The sequence below is a fragment of the Bufo gargarizans genome, chromosome 4 (genome assembly GCF_014858855.1).
Source record: "Bufo gargarizans isolate SCDJY-AF-19 chromosome 4, ASM1485885v1, whole genome shotgun sequence".
NCBI lineage: Eukaryota > Metazoa > Chordata > Amphibia > Anura > Bufonidae > Bufo > Bufo gargarizans.
Genome location: NC_058083.1, coordinates 247,721,425 through 247,745,367, shown reverse-complemented (window position 1 = coordinate 247,745,367; position 23,943 = coordinate 247,721,425). Strand labels below are relative to the sequence as shown.

The 23,943-nt window shown below is 46.1% G+C and overlaps 1 protein-coding gene across 4 annotated transcripts in view; it reads right to left on the bottom strand.

The window, feature by feature from the left end:
• Window positions 1-22,087, bottom strand: part of SENP6 (SUMO specific peptidase 6) — an 84,793-nt gene extending 62,706 nt beyond the window's left edge. For all 4 annotated transcript variants that reach the window (XM_044289048.1, XM_044289050.1, XM_044289049.1 and 1 more), the window contains exons 1-4: window positions 21,906-22,087; window positions 13,644-13,737; window positions 4,135-4,198; window positions 3,318-3,460 (exon numbers count right to left, since the gene is read on the bottom strand). In XM_044289048.1, the coding sequence (XP_044144983.1) occupies window positions 3,318-3,460; window positions 4,135-4,198; window positions 13,644-13,737; window positions 21,906-21,939 (335 nt within the window). In that variant the 5' untranslated portion in view covers window positions 21,940-22,087. The remainder of the gene's footprint in view (window positions 1-3,317; window positions 3,461-4,134; window positions 4,199-13,643; window positions 13,738-21,905) is intronic.
• Between the last annotated feature and the right edge of the window lie 1,856 nt (window positions 22,088-23,943).

The following is a 23,943-nucleotide window of genomic DNA, read 5'->3' as shown; positions in this document are numbered from 1 at the left end:
CCCCCCCAACCCAGGATGCTGGCATCGGTGGCGGCGATCGTCCAGGAGAATGCGAGAAAGGAACTCCCCGACCTCAGGTTCTTTGGGAACAGCCACCAAGGGAGAGCTGCCCGAACCCGCTGAAAGGTAAAGGATCTCCTGTTGCGCCAGGCGAGTGTGAAACTGGGCATATGGAAGGCCTCGAAAGAGGCTACCATAAGACCCAGGACCTGCAAGTATTCCCGAATGGAGAGGCACGGGGAGCGCAGCAGATGCGACACTGCCCCCTGGACCTGGGAGGACTTGAAGGCTGGTAGAATACTTTGGCAGCCGAGGTGTCCAAAATCACCCTCCGGAAGGAGAGCCTCTGGGACGGGAAGAGGCAGGAGTTTGGGAAAGTTACCAGCCAGCCGAACCGTTCCAGGGTCTGAACAGTGATCCGGACGCTGTCCGTGGTCTGCGGTAGAGAGGGGGGCCTCTATCCGGATATCGTCCCGATAGGGCAGCAAAGGAATGCCCCTGGTACGAAGAAGCGCCATGAGCGGTCCAGGACCGTGGCAAGGACCCGCGGGGTGGTCGCCAACCCGCAGGAAGGGCGACAAACTGACAGTGTCGACCCATAATGGCGAAGCGCAGGAATCGATGGTGGGATTCCGCAATCGGGACATGTGATAGGCCTAGGAGCAGCAGGGCGGGCTGACTGGGCCCTCTAGTGCCGGGAAGGCTGGTGCAAAGGAAGGCCTCTTTGCGGGCGACCTGAGACCCCCGGCGGAGGAAGCAGGCGACGGCCTACCAGATGAGAAACGGCAAAAGGCATGCAGAGATGAACTCGTCCAGCTGATCCCCATAAGGTCTGGAAACCCCAAAGGGGAGATTAGCAAGGGAACGCTTGGTGGAGGCGTCAGCGTCCCACACCTTCAATCAGATCTCTTCGCGCTGAGTGACAGAGATGGCCAACCTGCGGGCAAAGAGGGAAACAATGTCCCTAGAAGCTTCGCAAAGAATCTTAGAAGCCTGAGACATCTGGAGAACCAACTCCAGTGTGTTAGTAGCCGCATCTCGTACCGCCAGTTCCTGGTGGTGGTGTTGTAACCACACCGAGAGAGCACTGGCTACCCCTGCTGAGTGAAAGATAGGTGCCAGCGAAAAAAGAACCTGGAAGAGAGTCTATGCATCCTGGAAAGAGGAACTGACTAAGACAGGAAGGGCCACATAATTGGCTAATCCGGCCACCGGAGGATCCACCTTAGGGGGAGGAGACACCTCTCCTCGCCGTCAGCAGGGAAAGGAAAGTATATTCATGCGCTGGGTGGTCGAGAACCTTATTAAGACTACCCCAGGCCCTGGACATGACCGCGGAAAAATCCCTCATGGACCGGGAACATGGTAGTCTCCGACTGCCTGGACGGAAAAAGGGGGAACTCCTGACCAGTGGAAGGAGGAGAATCCCCTTGGAGAATAAAGGTGTCTCGGACAGTCACCACTAAGTCAGCCACCCTGGTGGAGAGCTTAGGCGAGGGGTCCCGCTCCATGACCTAATCAGAGCCGGAAATTCTCCTTCAGACTTGCGCTCCCTAAGGGAGGGGAGAGTCGCCCGAACGCGCCTCTAGACGAGGGGGGGGGGGGGAGAGCCAGAGCCATCCGAGGAGGGATGCTGCTGCTCACGCTCCCTGTTAGTAGTCGGGCGTCTTCTGTGGAAAACCACTTAGAGAGGTGGTTGGCGTCACAGGATTTGAAAATGCCCTATAGTCCAAAAAGGACCTGGCTCGTCCGAGCCGGATAATTCTCCTTCGGATTACTCTCCCTAGGGAGTACTCCAGTGCCAAAATGAAGAAAGTGCCCCATCAGGATCCTTCTTCAAGCTCACCCAGGTAGCCACAGACAAATAGACACAGAGGGAGGGGAAGGGATTGGGCAACACTTATCTGCTCAGCATGCTCCCTCGATGTCCAGACCAGCAGGGATGCGCCTCTTCAGACTTCTGACTCCAATCCAGGAGAACAGTGCTCTGGAGGAGGGTAGGCAGCAGGCGTCCCAGCAGCTGGTGGGATGCCGGAGCTAACAGGTCGAGCCCGGATCCACTTATCTTCTTGGGGGGAAATGGAGGCAGCCAGGCAACGTCCCAAAGACGGCGGCGGGCACTCCACGGGGGACCAGGAAGGCGCCATGCCGACCTGTGTCCCCATCTAGAATAAAAATAACAAAAAGGAGTAGAATCAGAGAGTGTCAACCTCCTTCACCAGACACTAAGCAAAGACTGAGTTCCTCCTGGTGGAGTCTGGGGGTATAGCCCGAGGAGGAGGAGCTCTTTCATTTGCATAGTGTCCCTCCTACTAATACCTCTAAGCTATACCCATGGTCTGTGTCCCCCAATGGAAAAAAGCACGAGAAATTGGGAATGATGATTGCCCTGATCATCAAGCCCGAGTAACGGTGCCTTTACACAGTATTAGTAATGTAGCCTATTGTTCTTTCCACCTATTTTATACTTTTCTCTAACCTTAAAGGAAATCTGTCACATGGATGATCACTAATAAAGTAAAACTATTCCCATGTAGAACATAACACCTCCTTCCCTGATGTACCTTCCATTTAGCTTTTCTTCTTTTCGCTCTTGTGAAAACCATCTTTGTACGATATGTAAATTAGGCACTAAGGTGCCCAGAGGGGGGTTATTTTCTTTCAATAGTGCCCAGGAACGCCCCCATCCAGTGCCCAGGCCCGCCCTCCAGCAGAGCCCAAGGACACCTCTACTAGGCTGAGGTTCCACAGCCCAATCAGCGCAGTTGCCTCCCCTCCCCCGATTTCTCTGCGAACCTGAAAGAAAGTGTGGGCGGCGTTACCTCGTGTCATTGACGTAGCGGGGGGATGTGCGGCAACGGTGCCGATTGGGCTGTGGAGTCTCAGCCTATAAGAGGTGTGCTTGGGCTCTGCTGGAGGGCGGGCTCGGATCCTGGGCACCATTGAAAGAAAATAACACCCCTCTGGGGACCTTACTGCCTAATTTGCATATCGTACAAAGATGATTTTCACAAGATAGAAAACAAGAAACGCCAAATGAAAGGTACATCAGGGAAGGAGGTGTTATGTTCTACATGGGACTAGTTTTACTTTATTGGTGATCATTCATGTGACAGTAAATGCTTTACTATAGCGTTTGGGAGTTATTTCATGCCGTTTTCACATATATACTGGCTTAGAAATTACTGCTCATTGGAAACATGCTCTTTTACAAAACTTTCTAAATTGGTCCAAAAGAGGAGTAAATGTACTAGGTACATATGGAACTTGTTTCACATGGAGATCCCCGAGAGCAGTCCACATCATAAAATGCTTACACCAGATTCTTGCTTGCTCCTATCATGTTAAGTCCAATTGCGTTGCCTTTAATAGGTCTTAAGTGAAGTGTTTTCCCTCTTCTCTCATTTGTCTTAGGCGAGTCCCCTGGACCTTGAACAGTTCCAGGCCGCAGATGTCTGGACTGTAATAACAACAAAAGCATTAAACAGTTTATTAGGAAAAAGTCAGACAATTTTAGGGCCCATACACAAGCATTCTGTATAAATCCATTAATAAGGGTATGTGCAGGTTACAATCTGTCAAGTATCTATATAAAACAAATATATATATGTTCTCCAAAAAAGAGGCAGCACTCCAGTATATTGAAGGTGAAGGACCAGCTTTATTGTCCCTCTGCATAAAGCTGGTCTTTCACCTTCAATATACTGGAGTGCTGCCTCTTTTTTGGAGAATTATAACCACTGACTGCTTTGTCCGCGGTCTGAGGAAATTGCACCTGGATTCACAACATAGTGCTGCTGTTTTTCTTTGTTAGATATATATATTATATATACACACACACACACACACACACATTATATATTGTATATATTAAAACTACCATCTCTGAAATTCCACAACTAGTGTTGAGCAAACTTGTGGTTTCAAGTTCGGCGTACAAGGTTCGGGTTTGGGGTCATCTACGAATTCTGTTATGGATTAACCATAACTTACGGTCCGTGCTAGCGGAATCCATAACGGAATTCTTAGATAACCCGAACCTTGTATGTCGAACTTGAAACCACAAGTTCACTCAACACTATCCACAAGCTTACAAAATGTGTATGTTGGAATATAGAAACATTGCCTACTTGCCTTTTGTTCAGCAGCTTTTGGGCTGTCTCCATCACTTTCTTCTACATTGAGCAAGTTAACCTCACTATAACAAAAAAAAAGAAAAAATAATATGTAATACACATACAGCAAGACACCAAGTCTAAAGTCACAGTGCCTTCTGTACAAGACACCTGGAGGCAAGAAAGAGAGTGGTCTTTACTGAGCTGTAACTGGTTAACTGTCCCCCTGCTTGGCAATTAGACATGACCTCAGTCTTACTACGCCAACAGAAGAACGCAGGCTGGTGATAGGTGGTGAAAACAGAGGTGCCATTCATGATGCAGTATGCCCACCGAATAAGGCATTCAGAAGCGGCGAGTATCTCATAGCCGAGTCTTTACCAGCAATACAACTGTACTAAAGGAACGTCACAACACCAAAAAAAAAAATCACTATCCCAAATTCTATAAGGCTACTTTCACACTAGCGTGCGGGTGTCCGCTTGTGAGCTCCGTTTGTAGGGGCTCACAAGCGGCCCCGAACGCATCCGTCCAGCACTAATGCATTCTGAGTGGACGCGGATCCGCTCAGAATACATCAGTCTGGCAGCGTTCAGCCTCCGCTCCGCTCAGCAGGCGGACACCTGAACGCGGCTTGCAGCGTTCGGGTGTCCGCCTGGCCGTGCGGAGGCAAGCGGATCCGTCCAGACTTACAATGTAAGTCAATGGGGACGGATCCGTTTGAATATGACACAATATGGCTCAATCTTCAAACGGATCTGTCCCCCATTGACTTTCAATGTAAAGTCTGGACAGATCCGTTTTTTTTTAACAATATAATGCAGACGGATCCGTTCTGAACGGAGCCACCGTCTGCATTATATGAGCGGATCCGTCTCCGACAGATCCGCTCTGAACGCAAGTGTGAAAGTAGCCTCAAATAGACCCAGCAGCTATATTATGTAATATGGATGGTAAGTACCACTCCAGGACCTCAGCTCTAAACAAAGAATGGCTGCACCGAACAACCTATAAGGTTATTTATATCTCATCTGAGATATTGGTGGCACATCACTAGGGCATACCATCAGTGTCATAGGACCCCCAAAGTGAGCGGCAAGCAGCTGTGCATGTGTGGCCTCTATGGGACTACCAAAAATAGTTGCCTCTGCTATCTCTGAGAGTCCCAATGAAGTGAGTGTAGTGGTGGTCAGGCTTGCGTGGTACGCTCTTTGTTCATTTGTATGTGACCTCCAAAAATATCCAGGCCCACTTGCTTGGCTAATTTTGGAACTCCCATAGAAATGAACAGATAGCAGGCTGTGCATGTGCAGTGCGCTCTCCTTCACCTTCAGGGGCCCGTTCTGAAGATCGGTGTGGTATGCCACCAATGTCTAAGGTGGGACAACCCCTTTAAGGAGGAGGTTATGGAATAGCTTTGGTATAAACCTCAGCAAAAAAAAAAAAAAAAAAAAAAAAAAAGCACAGCTATACACGGTTTAGAGGCATTGAAAAAAAGATTATCACCCAATTTTCTGTCACTCTCGTTTTGAGGAACTTCCCCCAATATACAGAACTAAGGGCTCATGCACACGACCTCTTTGTGGCCATTTTATTTCACTCCTTCCCAAATGTCCTGTCCTTATCCTGAGAACAGACAAGAATAGGACATTGCGGGGCGCGCAACGGATGTGGATCTGCTTCTTTTGAGGCCCGATTAAAATGAATGTGTCGACATTCTTTCCACAATAAGCATCGAGCATCTGATATGGACCAAAACCATGGTCGAGTCCATGGGCCCTAAAAGTGGGTCCTGCATGGGGTCACATTGTTTAGCTCCTTAAAACTCAGCCTAGTTTGGCAATGGTTTGTTTAGCTTTTCACATTAAAAAAGCCATGACTTTTTATTTTTCAGTGGACATAGCCATATGAGGTCTTGCTTTTGGTGGGTCAAGTTGTATTATTTAATGCCACCATTTTGTGGTGCATGTATTGTATTGCACAAATTTAAAAATTGTTTTTGGAATGACTGCTTACTGCAATTCCGCCAATATTTCTAGTCGCTATATTCTGACATCAACCATTTTTTTTCACCGGCTGAGCAGATATCATTTTGAGATACATGCCACCTTTTGATAACTATTTTGGACCAAACACATCTGGCATTGTTTTCTTTTTCTTTATATTATTCACCGCTTGATAGGTGTGGTAAATCATTTACATGACACGTTGACAAAAAATAAATAAAAAATCTTTATTCAGCTTTTTTCAATTAATTCTATTTAGTCCTCTTAGGGGACTTGAACCTGTGATCAATTGATATATACACTGTAATATTCCTGTATTACAGCTGAAAGGGATATTTGCTGTAAGTAGATAACATCCTGCTAGAAGCTAATGAGTGCTGTAACACTGCAGGTCTGCAGGCTTTCAGAAGGCCCACGGTTGCCATGGTAACCTTTGAGATTTCTTTTGTGGGGGTGCCAATACGAGAATAGAGGGAGCCCCCTCCCTCTAACTTTTCTGATCTCTTAGTTGCTATTGACTGCTGAATCTGAGCAGTTAAACTGCAGGAATCGGAGTTATCTCCAGCATATTAAGTGAGAGCAAGGTGCCAGCTATACAATACTGTGATGGTCCTGATCCTGTGACATTACAATGCTGCACTACATCGATTTGTGTCAACTACCTATTGAACTGAAGGAATATTATGGCACAGGGCGGGAAGGTTTTAAGGAATTTTCCCCATCTGATAAATTGATGGCATACATCAAGGATTGGTGGGGATCGCATACGTATGTCCGTTTGGTGACATCTGCAAAAATATAGAACATGTCCTGCATTACATACAGTGATAGGACAGTTGTATTATGCGCCGGACGTTCCATTCCGCAAAATGCAGAATGCACACGGCCAGTATCCATGTTTTGCAGATCCGCAATTAGCGGACCGCAAAACAGGCAACGGTCATGTGCATGAGCCCTAAGTAGGAATCTCAGAGATTGGATCCTCAAGGATCAGGAAGTTTTATGCCAGCAATTTATACCATGGGAATAGCCAGTTAAAGGGAACCTGTCAGCTCCAAAACACCCCACAAACTAGAGTAAGCGGTGTATAGTATAAGTGGTGTAGAGTCCGGTTATGTAGTTTTTATCCTCATACTTGCATTCTGACGCTGTGCTCCCACAAACCAGGACTCCTGTCTGAGTCCTCTCCATTATGTGTGAGCTCAGGAGTCCTCTCAGTGCACTGGTTACTGCTGGTTTGTGGGAGCGTCAGAATGCAAGTGACTGAGGATAAAAACTACACAACCGGACTCAGCGCCACTCATGCCATACAACGTTAAGGCCCCTTTAACACAGGTGAGAATTCCGCGTGGGTGCAATGGGCGAGGTGAACGCATTGCACCCGCACTGAATCCGGATCCATTCACTTCGCAGCATGTTCTATATTCTGCGTTTTTCACGCAACGCAGGCCTCATAGAAATGAATGGGGCTCCGTAAAAATTGCAAGCATCCGCAAGCAAGTGCGGATGTGGTGCGGTTTTCACACATGGATGCTATGAGATGATAGGGATGAGCAACCCCGGACCCCATTAAAGTAAATTCACTGTATTATTTTCCCTTATAACTTGGTTATAAGGGAAAACAATAGCATTCTTAATACAGAATGCTTACTAAAATGTCGATTGAGGGGTTAAAAAAATAATAATAAATTAACTCACCTCATCCACTTGTTCGCGCAGCCGGTATTCTCTTCTTTCAGGACCTGCAAAAGGACCTTTGATGATGTAATCGCGCTCACCACGTGGTGAGTTTAATGACGTCAGCGCAGGTCCTGCTGAATGAAGATCGAAGATCCTTCTATCTTCAGTTAGCAGGACCTGCGCTGAAGTCACCACATGGTGAGCACGATTACATCATCAAAGGTCCTTTTGCAGGTCCTGTAAGAAGAAGAAAGAAGAGTTATGTTTTTATTAAAATTTTTAACCCTCAATTGACATTTTACTAAGCATTCTGTATTAAAGAATGCTATTATTTTCTATTATAACCATGTTAGAATAGAAAATAATAAAAGGACTAGAACATCTAACCCAAACCTGCACTTCAGTGAAGAAGTCCAGGTTCGGGTCTGGGTACCACATAATTTTTTTTCTCACGCGCGTGCAAAAAATGGAATGTCGGAATGCAATCACAGACAAAACTGACTGCAATTGCGTGCTTACTTGCGTGGTTTTCCCGCAATGCACCCTGAACGCATCCGGCCCTCACCCGCGACGCCCGTGTGAAGGGGGCCTTACTCTAGTTTGTGGGGGTTTTTGGAGCTGAGAGATTTGCTTTAAGGCCTTATTCAGACAGATGATTATGCCAGTATTTGACTTCCCATATCCCAGATGTGCCCTGCGGAACCAAAGATAAAGTACAAAACAGTTGGGATCTGGCATTACAATTGGCATCAGAGAGATGGACAATTATGAGGCCCAAGACAAGCTCATCATTAGTATATATCCACTTTAACCCCTTAAGGACACAGCCCTATTTCACCTTAAGGACCAGGCCATTTTTTGCAAATCTGACCAGAGTCACTTTAAGTGCTGATAACTTTAAAACGCTTTGACTTATCCAGGCCATTCTGAGATTGTTTTTTTCGTCACATATTGTACTTCATGACACTGGTAAAATGAAGTCAAAAAAATTATTTTTTTTGCACCAAAAAATACCAAATTTAACAAAAATTTGGAAACATTTGCAAATTTCAAAGTTCCAGTTTCTCTACTTCTGTAATACATAGTAATACCCCCAAAAATTTGGATGACTTTACATTCCCCATATGTCTACTTCATGTTTGAATTATTTTGGGAATGATATTTTATTTTTTGGGGATGTTATAAGGCTTAGAAGTTTAGAAGCAAATCTTGAAATTTTTCAGAAATTTACAAAAACTCAATTTTTAGGGACCAGTTCAGGTCTCAAGTCACTTTGCGAGGCTTACATAATAGAAACCACCCAAAAATGACCCCATCTAAGAAACTACACCCCTCAAGGTATTCAAAACTGATTTTGAATACGTTGTTAACCCTTTAGGTGTTGCACAAGAGTTATTGGCAAATGGGGAGGAAATTTGAGAATTTAATTTTTTTGTCTAATTTTTCATTTTAACCCATTTTTTCCACTAACAAAGCAAGGGTTAACAGCCAAACAAGACTGTATCTTTATTGCCCTGACTCTGCCGTTTACAGAAACACCCCATATGTGGCCGTAAACTACTGTACGGCCACACAGCGGGGCGTAGAGTGAAAGGTGCGCCGTTGGTTTTTGGAAGGCTGATTTTTATGGACTGGTTTATTTACACCATGTCCCATTTGAAGCCCCCTGATGCACCCCTAGAGGAGAAACTCCCTAAAAGTGACCCCATCTAAGAAACTACACCCCTCAAGGTATTCAAAACTGATTTTACATACGTCGTTAACCCTTTAGGTGTTGCACAAGAGTTATTGGCAAATGGCGATGAAATTTGAGAATTTCATTTTTTTGCCTAATTTTCCATTTTAACCCATTTTTTCCACTAACAAAGCAAGGGTTAACAGCCAAACAAGACTGTATCTTTATTGCCCTGACTCTGCCGTTTACAGAAACACCCAATATGTGGCCGTAAACTACTGTACGGCCACACAGCGGGGCGTAGAGGGAAAGGTGCGCCGTTTGGTTTTTGGAGGGCTGATTTTTATGGACCGGTTTTTTGACACCAAGTCCCATTTGAAGCCCCCCTGATGCACCCCCAGATTATAAACTCCATAAAAGTGACCCCATCTAAGAAACTACACCCCTCAAGGTATTCAAAACGGATTTTACAAACTTTGTTAACCCTTTAGGTGTTGCACAAGATTTAATGGAAAATAGAGATACAATTTCAAAATTTCACTTTTTTGGCAGATTTTCCATTTAATTTTTTTTTTTCCAGTTACAAAGCAAGGGTTAACAGCCAAACAAAACTCGTTATTTATGGCCCTGATTCTGTAGTTTACAGAAACACCCCATATGTGGTCGTAAACTGCTGTACGGGCACACGGCAGGGCGCAGAAGGAAAGGAATGCCATACGGTTTTTGGAAGGCAGGTTTTGCTGGACTGTTTTTTTTTACACCATGTCCCATTTGAAGCCCCCCTGATGCACCCCTAGAGTAGAAACTCCAAAAAAGTGACCCCATTTTAGAAACTACGGGATAGGGTGGCAGTTTTGTTGGTACTAGTTTAGGGTACATATGATTTTTGGTTGCTCTATATTACACTTTTTGTGCGGCAAGGTAACAAGAAATAGCTTTTTTGGCAGCGTTTTTTATTTTTTTATTTACAACATTCATCTGACAGGTTAGATCATGTGGTAATTTTATAGAGCAGGTTGTCACGGACGCGGCGATACCTAATATGTATACAATTTTTTTTATTTATGTACGTTTTACACAATGATTTCATTTTTAAAACAAAAAAAATGTTTTAGTGTCTCCATAGTCTAAGAGCCATTGTTTTTTCAGTTTTTGGGTGATTATCTTAAGTAGGGTCTCATTTTTTGCGGGATGAGATGACGGTTTGATTGGCACTATTTTGGTGTGCATATGACTTTTTGATCGCTTGCTATTACACTTTTTGTGACGTAAGATGACAAAAAATGGCTTTTTTTACACCGTTTTTATTTTTATTTTTTACGGTGGTCACCTGAGGGGTTAGGTCATGTGATATTTTTATAGAGCCGGTCGATACGGACGCGGCGATACCTAATATGTATACTTTTTTTTTATTTATGTAAGTTTTACACAATGATTTCATTTTTGAAACAAAAAAAATGATGTTTTAGTGTTTCCATAGTCTAAGAGCCATAGTTTTTTCAGTTTTTGGGCGATTATCTTAAGTAGGGTCTCATTTTTTGCGGGATGAGATGACGGTTTGATTGTTACAATTTTGGCGTACATGCGACTTTTTTGATCACTTTTATTACCTTTTTTTGGGAAGTAAGGTGGACAAAATTTCAATTTCATCATAGTTTTTTATTTTTTATGGCGTTCACCGTTCGGGTAAAGTAACATGACCGTTTTATAGATCAGGTTGTTACGGACGCGGCGATACCAAACATGTGTAGGGAATTTTATTTTTTTAATTTTTAATCAGTGATAAATGTGTTTTTTGATTTTTACCTTTTTTTCACTTTTTTTTTGACCCAGACCCACTTGGTTCTTGAAGATCCAGTGGGTCTGATGTCTGTATAATACAGTACAGTACAATATATATTGCACTGTACTATATTTTACTTACACTGAACAGATCTATGCTTTCAGCACAGATCTGTTCAGCACCATGGACAGCAGGACGCCTGAGAGGCGTCCTGTTGCCATGGGAACCTTCCCCGTCTGCTCAGTTATGGTCAGAACTGCGCAGACGGGGAAGGGTAAGGACGGGGCTCTGGGGGGGGCTGTGTGGGGGCTCTCTCCCTCTCCATCGGGGGGCTGCAAAGGCACTGCAGCCCCCCGATCGGAGAGGGAGGGAGCTCCCTCTTACTGTTAACTTTTTCCATACAGCGGTCCGTACGGACCGCTGTATGGAAAGGGTTGTCACCGATCGCATCACCGATGTCCCGTTTATACCAGGGTGCCAGCAATGTGCTGGCACCCTGGTATACCCACTGTACACCAACGATTACGCAATAGGAGGCGGGCGGGGGATCGCGATCCCGCCTGCCGCACCGCCCGCCTCCCGCACCGCCCCCACCGCCCGCAACACCCCCCCTGCACCTCCCACCGGGCTAAAATCATTCAGAGGTGCAGGGGGGGGTGATAAATATATATTTTCGCCACACTAAAGTTTCTGATCGCCGCGGTCAGGGACCGCAGCGATCAGAAACTGCAGAAAGCGCAACAAACCGCAGGTCTGAATTGACCTGCGGTTTGTTGCGATCGCGGACATGGGGGGGTCACGGGACCCCCCCGCGCATTTAGCCGAGGTGCCTGCTCAATGATTTGAGCAGGCACCTTGTTCCGATCACAGCCGGCCGCACGGCAGTGATCGGAACAACACATGACGTACCGGTACGTCATGTGTCCTTAAGGACTCGGGAAACATGCCATACCGATACGTCATGTGTCCTTAAGGGGTTAAGGGCACATTCACACATGGCAGATTTGTTGCAGGAAACTGAGTGTTCCATTAAAGGGACTGTGTCACCAGTTTTCTGCTGCCCTCACTTTTAAATCCTAACAGCTCCAGCGCGTGCCAATGAGTCCTCGTATTCATGAGCTCATGGCTCTCCCCGCCCACTTGACTGATTGACAGGTTTTTCTAATTGAATCAGCAGCAGGTGGGCGGGGACAGCCACAAGCTCAGAAATATTGAGGACTCATCGACATGCGCTGTAGCTGTTCAATACAAGATTTTAGTGAAATGCCTGGGTCAGCACCGTGTCACTAGTTTATGCTGCCCTTAGGTAGGACACCATAAAGATTCCCTTTCAGGCTACTTTCACACTTGCGTTTTCAATTCCGCTAACAAGATCCGTCATAGGATCTCAATAGCGGAAGAAAACACTTCAGTTTTGTCCCCATTCATTGTCAATGGGGACAAAACTGAACTGAACGAAACGGACTGCACCAAAATTAATTTCGTTCTGTTCGGTTGCATCCCCATCGCGGACAGAATACCGCTGCCAGCAGCGTTTTCTGTCCGCGATGTGGTGCAGACAGATCTGTCCCCATTGACTTAGGCCTCTTTCACACAACCGTATGCCTTTTTCAGTGTTTTGGGGTCCGTTTTTTACAGATCTATTGTTCCGTTTTTTGTTTCCGTTGTGTTTACATTTCTGTTCCGTTTTTCCATATGGCATATACAGCAATTACATAGAAAAAATTGTTCTGGACAAAAAAAAATTCAATAGATGGTTCCACAAAAACGGAACGGATACGGAAGACATACAGATGCATTTCCGTATGTGTTCCGTTTTTTTGTGGACCCATTGACATGAATGGAGCCACAGAACGCGATTTGCGGGCAATAATAGGACATGTTCTATCTTTCAACGGAACGAAAAAACGGAAATACGAAAATGGAATGCATACGGAGTACATTCAGTTTTTTTTGCGGAACCATTGAAATAAATGGTTCTGTATACGGACCGTATACGGAACACAAAAAACGGCCAGTATACATAAAAAAAATATATAATATGTTCGTGTGAAAGAGGCCTTACATTGTGTGTCAGGACGGATCCGTTTTCTAAGATAACAGAAAATGGATCCGTCCCCCATTGATTTTCAATGGAGTTCTTGATGGATCCATCTTGGCTGTAGAAGACATAATACAACCGGATCCGTTCATGACGGATGCATGCGGTTGTATTATTGTAACGGAAGCGTTTTTGCAGATCCATGACGAATCCGCAAAAACGCTAATGTGAAAGTAGCCTAAAAAAAATCTATGTACTGAACAATATGATATATGAGAGGAAACAGCAATAAGGACTGGGAATGCTATCTTATCCTTTCAGACATCCACAGAGCTGTACTTACTCTTTTTCAACATCACCTTCACTTTCTTCCAGGTTTTCAAAACTCCAGTTATTTCTAAAACCTGCATCTTTCTTGGACTGCGTTCTATCCAAAGCTAAAACAAAGCAGAGCCAATCCATGTCAGAAACAGCATGGATAGATCTAATCGCTAAGAGTGAAATAACATAAATCAGTGCCGTAACCCCAGATGCAAGTCATACATGCCAGACCTCCACGTAATTGTTCACTGTGCCCATAAAGAACATTCATCACCTATCCACAGGATGATTGCTGGAACCCCGTGTGGGTGCATGACCACGTCTATGACTGCTGGAGAGAGTGGTGTCCTGTACTTGGGAACAGGAGGGTGGTCACACATGTGCACCACTGCTCCATTCACTGGGACCCTCAGCAATCCTAAGAATGGAGGTCCCTGAGTAATGCTGATAAATGTTCTTTATGGGAAGGTTCCTTTAATCAGAACTTCCATACAAAGTGAAGTTTTGCTCATGTAGCAGTAGACATGGACTCGGCCAATAGTGATATACAACAAGCATGGACTATCAGCTCTGTTCATCCCCTCAGACAGATACTGGTGGACCTCAAAACCCTCTGTAGGCCTGCAGGAGACCAAGCTGACATCTCAGGGGTCAGCACAGTCAGTGGTTTCAGACTACTTCCCCATCATTCCACTGAGGAAAGTTATAGTCTATACTACTATAATGGCTGTTGTCCACTTACAGGCCTGCCCGTAACAAACTGTCGCCATCTCTGACTGACAGACCCTCCTCTTGTCTCGCTGAACGCGCTCCATCTTGTCTGATAGCTTCATGAGCGAGTCCAGTTTCCACAGCAACCAATTACACTGCAGCTTTCATTTTGTCTTCTGCTCTTGAAAAACAAAAGCAGAGCTGCGATTGGTTGCTATGGACAACAGTTTTCCTAAATCTCTTCTCACGTGGTGCACCCTTGAGGGTCCTTTACTATGGGGCCATAGCTGCCCTGAACAAGCGCTGATAAGACAATATGAGTCGATCGGCGCTTGCTTATGGTGCTGCTACATATACGTTTTCTCGGCTTGTAATAAACACCAATAAAGTCGTGCATTTTGGAGTGGCTTTTTTCCTACGGAATAGTCTATGTTTCTCTCCCGATCCTCCCATACAAATGCATGCTCGGCTGGGCTGTTCATGCACATGTAGCGAGAAGTGTCTGATTTTGAGCTTCCCTGATCGGCCATCAGGTACGAGATGGGAAATGGTCAGTGTATGGACAGCTTTAGTATCAGATTGGCGCCGAAATTACCGTTTTTATTTCACAACTGCAATAGTGACAGACCCACAGTGCTAACATTTTTAAAATTGGGGAACGAATGCGGCCCCGTACACATGGCCGTCTGAATGAGCCCTAACAGAGGCCCCAGTGATCTACCCATTCTTAACGGTCCTGTGGGAACATTTACTTCACCTTGTATCACTGTCCAAACCTATATTCCCAATGCTGCAGACTTCAGAGCTGAAATCTCCCAGTTCAGGCCCAATGAGAGGTGTCGTCTTTACACCAGGATTCTGATGAAGGAAATGCTAAACATGTCAACAATCATGATGGTGTGCCCGATGGCAGATGTAAAGATTGGGCATGCTGCACTTCAGCATGCCTGACCCTTTGTTATCCTGGGAGATAAGGCACTACATGATCACCTCCTTTGGCCTAACTGACAGTGAACGTTCATGGAGAGCCTCCGTTAACATCTAATATGTGGACACGTTTAGCGCCATACCCCAAACATTGTCAGGGTCCGCCATTCACCTGTCAGAGGCCACAGTGTCTTTTTGGGTTATGTTGGGGTTGCATACCCATGATAGATCCATTTTACCAAGGATCTGCAGACTGCGCTTTGCTCTACACAGGGGCACCGCAAAAAAACAACACACATACCACCTTGAATACGGTTTTCACATTGTGGCCAATTACAAATAAAATGACAGCGGTATAGGAGCATTCCATCAGAGGTACACAGCGGGGACTACTCCTAAAGTAGCACGGCTGTTACAGACATGTCTCCGGAGGAGCCTGTCGACCCGTTTCTGCACCCTATAGGCCAGTGATGGCGAACCTATGGCACTGGTGCCAGAGGGGGCACTCAGAGCCCTCTCTGTGGGCACCTGCGCCCTGGAAAAAAATCTATGGTGTACCAATATGCTTTAGACTTTTCCTGCCATTCATCAGCACAGGAAGCACTATATACGGCACAGGCAACGCACTGAATGTAGGCAGGATATTATAGCTAAATGATAAAGTACATGAAAGATATACTACGTATATTGGTATTCAGGTTAAATTGTCGTGTTGGCACTTTGCGATAAATAAGTGGGTATTTGGTTGCAGTTTGGGCACTTGGTCTCTAAAAGGTTCACCATCACTGCCATAGGCAATTCTGTATATGCAGATAGCAGAGGGCACAGCAGCAGAGCCTATATACTAGATAATATATTCTGAGCAGGGCAACACCACCTATATATATTCTGAGCTAGCAGGAGATCTGATATGTAATATACTACAGACTAGCTGCAGAGCCTGCTTAAGAGATACATGGAGAGCTTACACATGCCATGAGCAGAGGGTATACAGAGGATATAGCTGCAGAGCCTACGTCTACCATACAGAGGATATAGCTGCAGAGCCTACGTCTAACATACAGAGGATATAGCTGCAGAGCCTACGTCTAACATACAGAGGATATAGCTGCAGAGCCTACGTCTAACATACAGAGGATATAGCTGCCTACGTCTAATATACAGAGGATATAGCTGCCTACGTCTAATATACAGAGGATAGAGCTGCCTACGTCTAATATACAGAGGATAGAGCTGCAGAGCCTACGTCTACCATACAGAGGATATAGCTGCCTACGTCTACCATACAGAGGATATAGCTGCCTACGTCTAATATACAGAGGATAGAGCTGCCTACGTCTAATATACAGAGGATATAGCTGCCTACGTCTAATATACAGAGGATAGAGCTGCCTACGTCTAATATACAGAGGATAGAGCTGCAGAGCCTACGTCTACCATACAGAGGATATAGCTGCCTACGTCTAATATACAGAGGATATAGCTGCCTACGTCTAATATACAGAGGATAGAGCTGCCTACGTCTAATATACAGAGGATAGAGCTGCCTACGTCTAATATACAGAGGATAGAGCTGCCTACGTCTAATATACAGAGGATAGAGCTGCCTACGTCTAATATACAGAGGATATAGCTGCCTACGTCTAATATACAGAGGATATAGCTGCCTACGTCTAATATACAGAGGATATAGCTGCCTACGTCTAATATACAGAGGATATAGCTGCCTACGTCTAATATACAGAGGATATAGCTGCCTACGTCTAATATACAGAGGATAGAGCTGCCTACGTCTAATATACAGAGGATAGAGCTGCCTACGTCTAATATACAGAGGATAGAGCTGCCTACGTCTAATATACAGAGGATATAGCTGCCTACGTCTAATATACAGAGGATAGAGCTGCCTACGTCTAATATACAGAGGATATAGCTGCAGAGCCTACGTCTAATATACAGAGGATATAGCTGCCTACGTCTAATATACAGAGGATATAGCTGCCTACGTCTAATATACAGAGGATATAGCTGCCTACGTCTAATATACAGAGGATATAGCTGCCTACGTCTAATATACAGAGGATATAGCTGCCTACGTCTAATATACAGAGGATATAGCTGCCCACGTCTAATATACAGAGGATATAGCTGCCTACGTCTAATATACAGAGGATATAGCTGCCTACGTCTAATATACAGAGGATATAGCTGCCTACGTCTAATATACAGAAGATATAGCTGCCTACGTCTAATATACAGAGGATATAGCTGCCTACATCTAATATACAGAGGATATAGCTGCAGAGCCTACATATAATATATAGAGGATATAGCTGCAGAGCCTACATATAATATATAGAGGATATAGCTGCAGAGCCTACATATAATATATAGAGGATATAGGTGCAGAGCCTACATATAATATATAGAGGATATAGCTGCAGAGCCTACATCACATATATATAAAAATACGTTTCTGTCCGTCTGTCTGTCTGTTCTTTATGCATGACCAAATGACTGGACCGATCTTCACCAAATTTGGCACACAGGTACATTAGGAAGGTTTTAGACCGGGTCTAAGGTATCTAGGACATACCGTTCTGAGATATTCCCAAAAAATGACCTGTATTAGGATACTTTCACACTTGCGGCAGAGTGATCCAGCAAGCAGTTCCGTCGCCGGAACTGCCTGCCAGATCCGGCACAACGTATGCCAACTGATGGCATTTGTAAGACTGATCAGGATCCTCATCAGTTTTAAAAATGCCTGATCATTCAGAAAAATGCATTGAAATGCCGGATCCGACTTTAATACATTCCTACGGTCTTTAGATTTTTGGGCCGGAGATAAAAACCGTAGCATGCTGCGGTTTTATCTTCTGCCTGATCAGTCAAAATGACTGAACTGAACGGATTACTCTCCATTCAGAATGCATGGGGATATGCCTGATCAGTTCTTTTCCGGCACAGAGCCCTTTTGACAGAACTCAGTGCAGGAAAAGAAAAACGCAAGTGTGAGAGTACCCTTAGGGTACTTTCACACTTGCGTTTTTCTTTTCCGGCATAGAGTTCCGTCACAGGGTCTATATACCGGTAAAGAACTGATCAGGCATATCCCCATGCATTCTGAATGGAGAGTAATCCGTTCAGTTCAGTCATTTTGACTGATCAGGCAGAAGATAAAACCGCAGCATGCTACGGTTTTATCTCCGGCGAAAAATACTGAAGACATGCCTGAATGCCGGATCCGGCATTTTTTCCCATAAGAATGTATTAGTGCTGGATCCGGCATTCAAAATACCAGAATGCCGGATCCGTCCTGCGCATGCGCAGACCGGTAAAAATGTGAAAGAATATACAAGCCGGATCCGTCTGTCCGCATGACAAGCGGAGAGACGGATCCGTCCTTGCAATGCATTTGTGAGACGGATCCGGATCCGTCTCACAAATGCTTTCAGTCAGCGGCAGATCGGCGGAACTGCCCGCCGGATCACACTGCCGCAAGTGTGAAAGTAGCCTTAGCCAATCCAAGCCTGCAAGTCTTTCTCTTCATATCCCAACTGCCATACACAAGGTCACATGACCCTTATCAGCCAAAAGAAGCTTGCAGGCCCTTAGTCTTCACACACACAGCTTTACTCCAAGTTTCCATAACAATCCAGCCATTTTTCATCACTGCTGTAGGTCAGCTTTAGGCTAGGGCTACATGACGACAATAAGTCGCACATAGGGGACAACTACACCGCTACATGAATCCATCTTGGATGGATTTTTTGCGACTGATGTGTCGCAGTGATAAACCATAGCCTATCATTATAAAAATTGTTGCGCAACATTGGTACGACAAAATGTTGCGCGACACATAGTCATGTAGCCCTAGCTTTAAAGGGGCAGGGCACTGTGGAGGTCATTGTTAAAGAGGACCTTTCATTGGTTTGTAGTAAGTTAGAGAAATATCTGTACCTGAGGGGTACCCCCCGCTGATGCTGCCACCCTGCCTGTTTTTCTTAAATAGCGCTCCTGCGCCCCATTATGGCCCCCCGCAAATTTTGACCTCAGTATGCTAACACTGAGCATCGGAGCAATGGGGAGGAGACGCAGTCTTTTTCTGTGGCCGTCTCCTTCTCTCTGGCTGTAGCACTGTCCAATCGCAGCGCAGAGCGTCATAGCCAGGGAGAAAAAAAAAACTGCCTGGCTGTAACGCTCTGCGCTGCGACTGGACAGCGCTACAGCCAGGGGAGAAGGAGACGGCCACAGAGAAAGAGTCTCCTCCCCATTGCTCCGATGCTCAGTGTTAGCATACTGAGGGCAAAATTTGCGGGGGCCATAACGGGGCGCAGGGGCGCCATTTTAAAAAAACAGGCAGGGTGGTAGCACCAACCCCGTTCGTGCTGCCACCCTACCTGTTTTTTTTAAATACCCAGCAGGTACAGATATTTATCTCACTACAAACCCATGAAAGGTCATCTTTAAGGGGGCAGGGGCCACTATTAAAGGGAGGTCACTGTTAAGTCAGCAGGGTATTGTGAGGTCACTGTTAAGGGAACGGGGTACTGTGGCAGTCACTGTTAAAGGGACGGGTGCTGTGGAGGTCTCTATTAAGGGGGCAGGGAACAGTGGAGGTCACATATAAGGGGACGGTCCCCTATGGAGTTCAGTGTTAAGGGGCGGGGTGCTGTATAAGTGTTAAGGGGGAGGGCCCCTGAGGTGGTCAATTTCAAGGGAGTGGGGTGCTGTAAAACTCACTGTTAAAAGGGCAGGCTGCTGTGAAGGTCAAAGTTAAAGGTATGGGCTGCTGTGGGGGTCCCATTTTAAGGAGGCGGGCACTGTGGGGGCGGGGTCAGTTTTAAGGGGTGAAGGGCTGTGGAGTTAACTGTTAAGGGGGCGGGGTACTGTAGAGGTCACTGTTAGGGCTCGTGTTTTGCGTTCCATATTCGGGCCGTTTTCTGCGTTCCGCATACGGTCCGTATACAGGACAATTCATTTCAATGGGTCCGCAAAAGATGCGGACAGCACTCTGTGTGCTATACGCATCCGTTGCTCTGTTCCTTGGCCCCGCAAAAATTATGAGTCCTGTCCGTTTTGCAGACAAGAATAGGCATTTCTATAATAGGCCTCCTGTTCCGTTCAGCAAATTGCGGAAGGCACACGGGCGCCATCCGTGTTTTGCGGACCGCAAAAAACTGCACCGTCGTGTTAACAAGCCCTTATGGGGGATACCGTCAATATCCTTTAACGACACAGAAACATTAAATGAAATAGATGAAATTCTGCAGAAAAGCTGCAGAGCCTACTACATATAATATACAGGGGGCACAGCTGCAGAGCCTACTACATATAATATACAGGGGGCACAGCTGCAGAGCCTACTACATATAATATACAGGGGGCACAGCTGCAGAGCCTACTACATATAATATACAGGGGGCACAGCTGCAGAGCCTACTACATATAATATACAGGGGGCACAGCTGCAGAGCCTACTACATATAATATACAGGAGATACAGCTGCAGAGCCTACTACATATAATATACAGAGGATACAGCTGCAGAGCCTACTACATATAATATACAGAGGATACAGCTGCAGAGCCTACTACATATAATATACAGAGGATACAGCTGCAGAGCCTACTACATATAATATACAGAGGATACAGCTGCACAGCCTACATATAATATACAGAGGATACAGCTGCAGAGCCTACATATATAGAAGATATAGCTGCAGAGCCTACATATAATATATATTATATATAGGATATAGCTGCAGAGCCTACATATAATACACAGTGCATACAACTGCAGACAGAATATATAGTAAACAGCAGGCATAGCTGCAGAGCCTGCACACAGCGGGCATAGCTGCAGAGCCTGCACACAGCGGGCATAGCTGCAGAGCCTGCACACAGCGGGCATAGCTGCAGAGCCTGCACACAGCAGGCATAGCTGCAGAGCCTGTATACAGTAGGCACACAGTGGGCATAGCTGCAGAGCCTGCACACAGCATACAGCGGGCATAGCTGCAGAGCCTGTATACAGTAGGCACACAGCATACAGCGGGCATAGCTGCAGAGCCTGCACACAGCGGGCATAGCTGCAGAGCCTGTATACAGTAGGCACACAGTATACAGCGGGCATAGCTGCAGAGCCTGTATACAGTAGGCACACAGCATACAGCGGGCATAGCTGCAGAGCCTGCACACAGCATACAGCGGGCATAGCTGCAGAGCCTGTATACAGTAGGCACACAGCATACAGCGGGCATAGCTGCAGAGCCTGCACACAGCGGGCATAGCTGCAGAGCCTGCACACGGCATACCGCGGGCATAGCTGTATAGCCTGTATACAGTAGGCACACAGCATACAGCGGGCATAGCTGCAGAGCCTGCACACAGCGGGCATAGCTGCCGAGCCTGTATACAGTAGGCACACAGCACACAGCGGGCATAGCTGCAGAGCCTGCACACAGCATACAGCGGGCATAGCTGCAGAGCCTGTATACAGTAGGCACACAGCGGGCAGAGCTGCAGGGCCTGTATATAGTATACAGCGGGCAGAGCTGCAGAGCCTGCACACAGCATACATCGGGCAGAGCTGCAGGGCAGGCAGCCGCACAACGAACAGGACAGGCCCGACTCTCACCTTTCAGAAAGCGGCTCTCTCCGCCGCCCGCCATCTTCCACCTTACTCCATGACCAACGCCAGGGCAAGGCAGCGGGAAAGAGCGGGGCTGGAGCCGCGACGGGGCCGGGAGCCAGAGGGAGCAGGGCGAGCACACAAGCACTGAGAGGCCGAGGTGTCAGCCAGGCCTCGGCAGGGAGAGGATGCAGGAGGCCGCAGTTGGAGTGGTGGGAGGAGCCTGACACACACACATCCACAGAGCCGGGGACGACTGATAGCTCCGCACTGAGCGCAGCGCCACCTGCCCCCGGAGGCTCCTCTCAGCCACTCACAAGGCCTCATTCACACTTGCGTATTTTGGCCGGTATTTGCCGTCTGTAAGTCAAACTCAGGACTGCTAATCCTTCCATTATGGTTAGTTGTAATGACTGTCCCACTCCATGGTTTGGGCTTACAAATACTGGTGTGTGAATGTGGTCTGATTGTCCTGAGCGTTTCCTCCTTATGGTCATTTAAACGTATCTCCTATCCACAGGATCAGTGGGGGTCTTCTTCTACTGAGACCTTTACTGATCATGAGAATGGAGGCCCTGTACCTCACAGGACCCCCCAAAAGAGAACTGAGGGCAAGCATGGGCCCTACCTCTCCCTTTATGTCTATGAGACTGCTAGAGATGGCAAACAAAGCGCTCTCGGTTATCCTAGCCACACTTCAAATTACTGGAATACCCCTTTAAAGGGGCATTGGTGGCAGATCACTAGGATGGCAGACCTCCTTTGGAAGGACAGTCCCTCTTTTTGACCTGGGAAATTAATGCATAAATGTACATTTACTAAAGTGTCCGTATGGTTTCTACCTGTATATTAGACCATAACTTCATTATTTTGTGCAATTTCTACCTTAAAATATCTATAATCTGATGATTTATCTGCTAATATTTAAATAGATATTAAAGCACAAGAAAAAAAATGTCCCACGGGCTCCACATGCTGTAAAGTCACCTAACCGATCCCCAGCGGCTGCAGTTGTGTCGGGGGTCAGTAATTAGGCTTTGGGTGGCGTTAGAAGCGTGGCCCGCGATGCATGCCGGCATATATTGTCCGTTGGGAGGTATGGGATAGGTCATCAGTGTCAGATAGCTGCGGGTCCCACCTCTGTAGAACGGGCCCCCTGAAGGGATGGAGGGGTACAGGGGAATCACCCAGTGGGCCCCTGGGCAAAGTGGGCCCCCTGCACAAGTGGCACATAACACAGTAGACTTACTGCACTACATACATATATTTAATGTACAGCACCTCCACCAGCCGATGTTCATATAAAAAACTTGATAGATATTTATTATATTTGAATGTATCCATATGGTGGGCCTCCGAAATAAATTTTACTGGCGGGCCCTAGGTACCCCAGTCCGACACTGGACATTAGGCTACATGCACATGAACCATTCGAGTCTATGGAGCTATTTACATGGCCGTTTTATTTTCGGGTAGTGAATAGCGGCCGTGAAAAAGTAAAACGTCCTATTTTTAGCCGTTTTCACTGCCAGATGGACCCCAGTGAAATCCATGGGCCTGTTTTTAAAGGCTATGTACACCTCCGGAGGCAATTTTTTTATGATTGCATTCTACTCATTTTTGGCTAAAAATCAATTTTTTCAATTGGCTTTTATTAAAAATTTTGAGCCTTTCTGTCATAAAGGGTTAACCGTTTTTCTAGCTGTGTGACTGGTACTTTCACTTTCACTTTGTGCCAGTCATCTAATAAACCTTATCTCTAAACTACTAAGGGGAGGGCTAATCCCATTAATAATGTAAAAAATGAAAACCAGTCTTCATATAGAACATGGCAATCTCTTTCTAACAAAGCTAGAACCAGCCGTGTACCTCACATGGATCAAGAGATCTCCCCATTCATTGCTCTGCTAGATTTATATCAAGCTGGTGGCTCAGGGGAGTGTCTTTTCTGCTGCAGCTCAGGGGAGTGTCTTTTCTGCTGCAGCTCAGGGGAGTGTCTTTTCTGCTGCAGCTCAGGGGAGTGTCTTTTCTGCTGCAGCTCAGG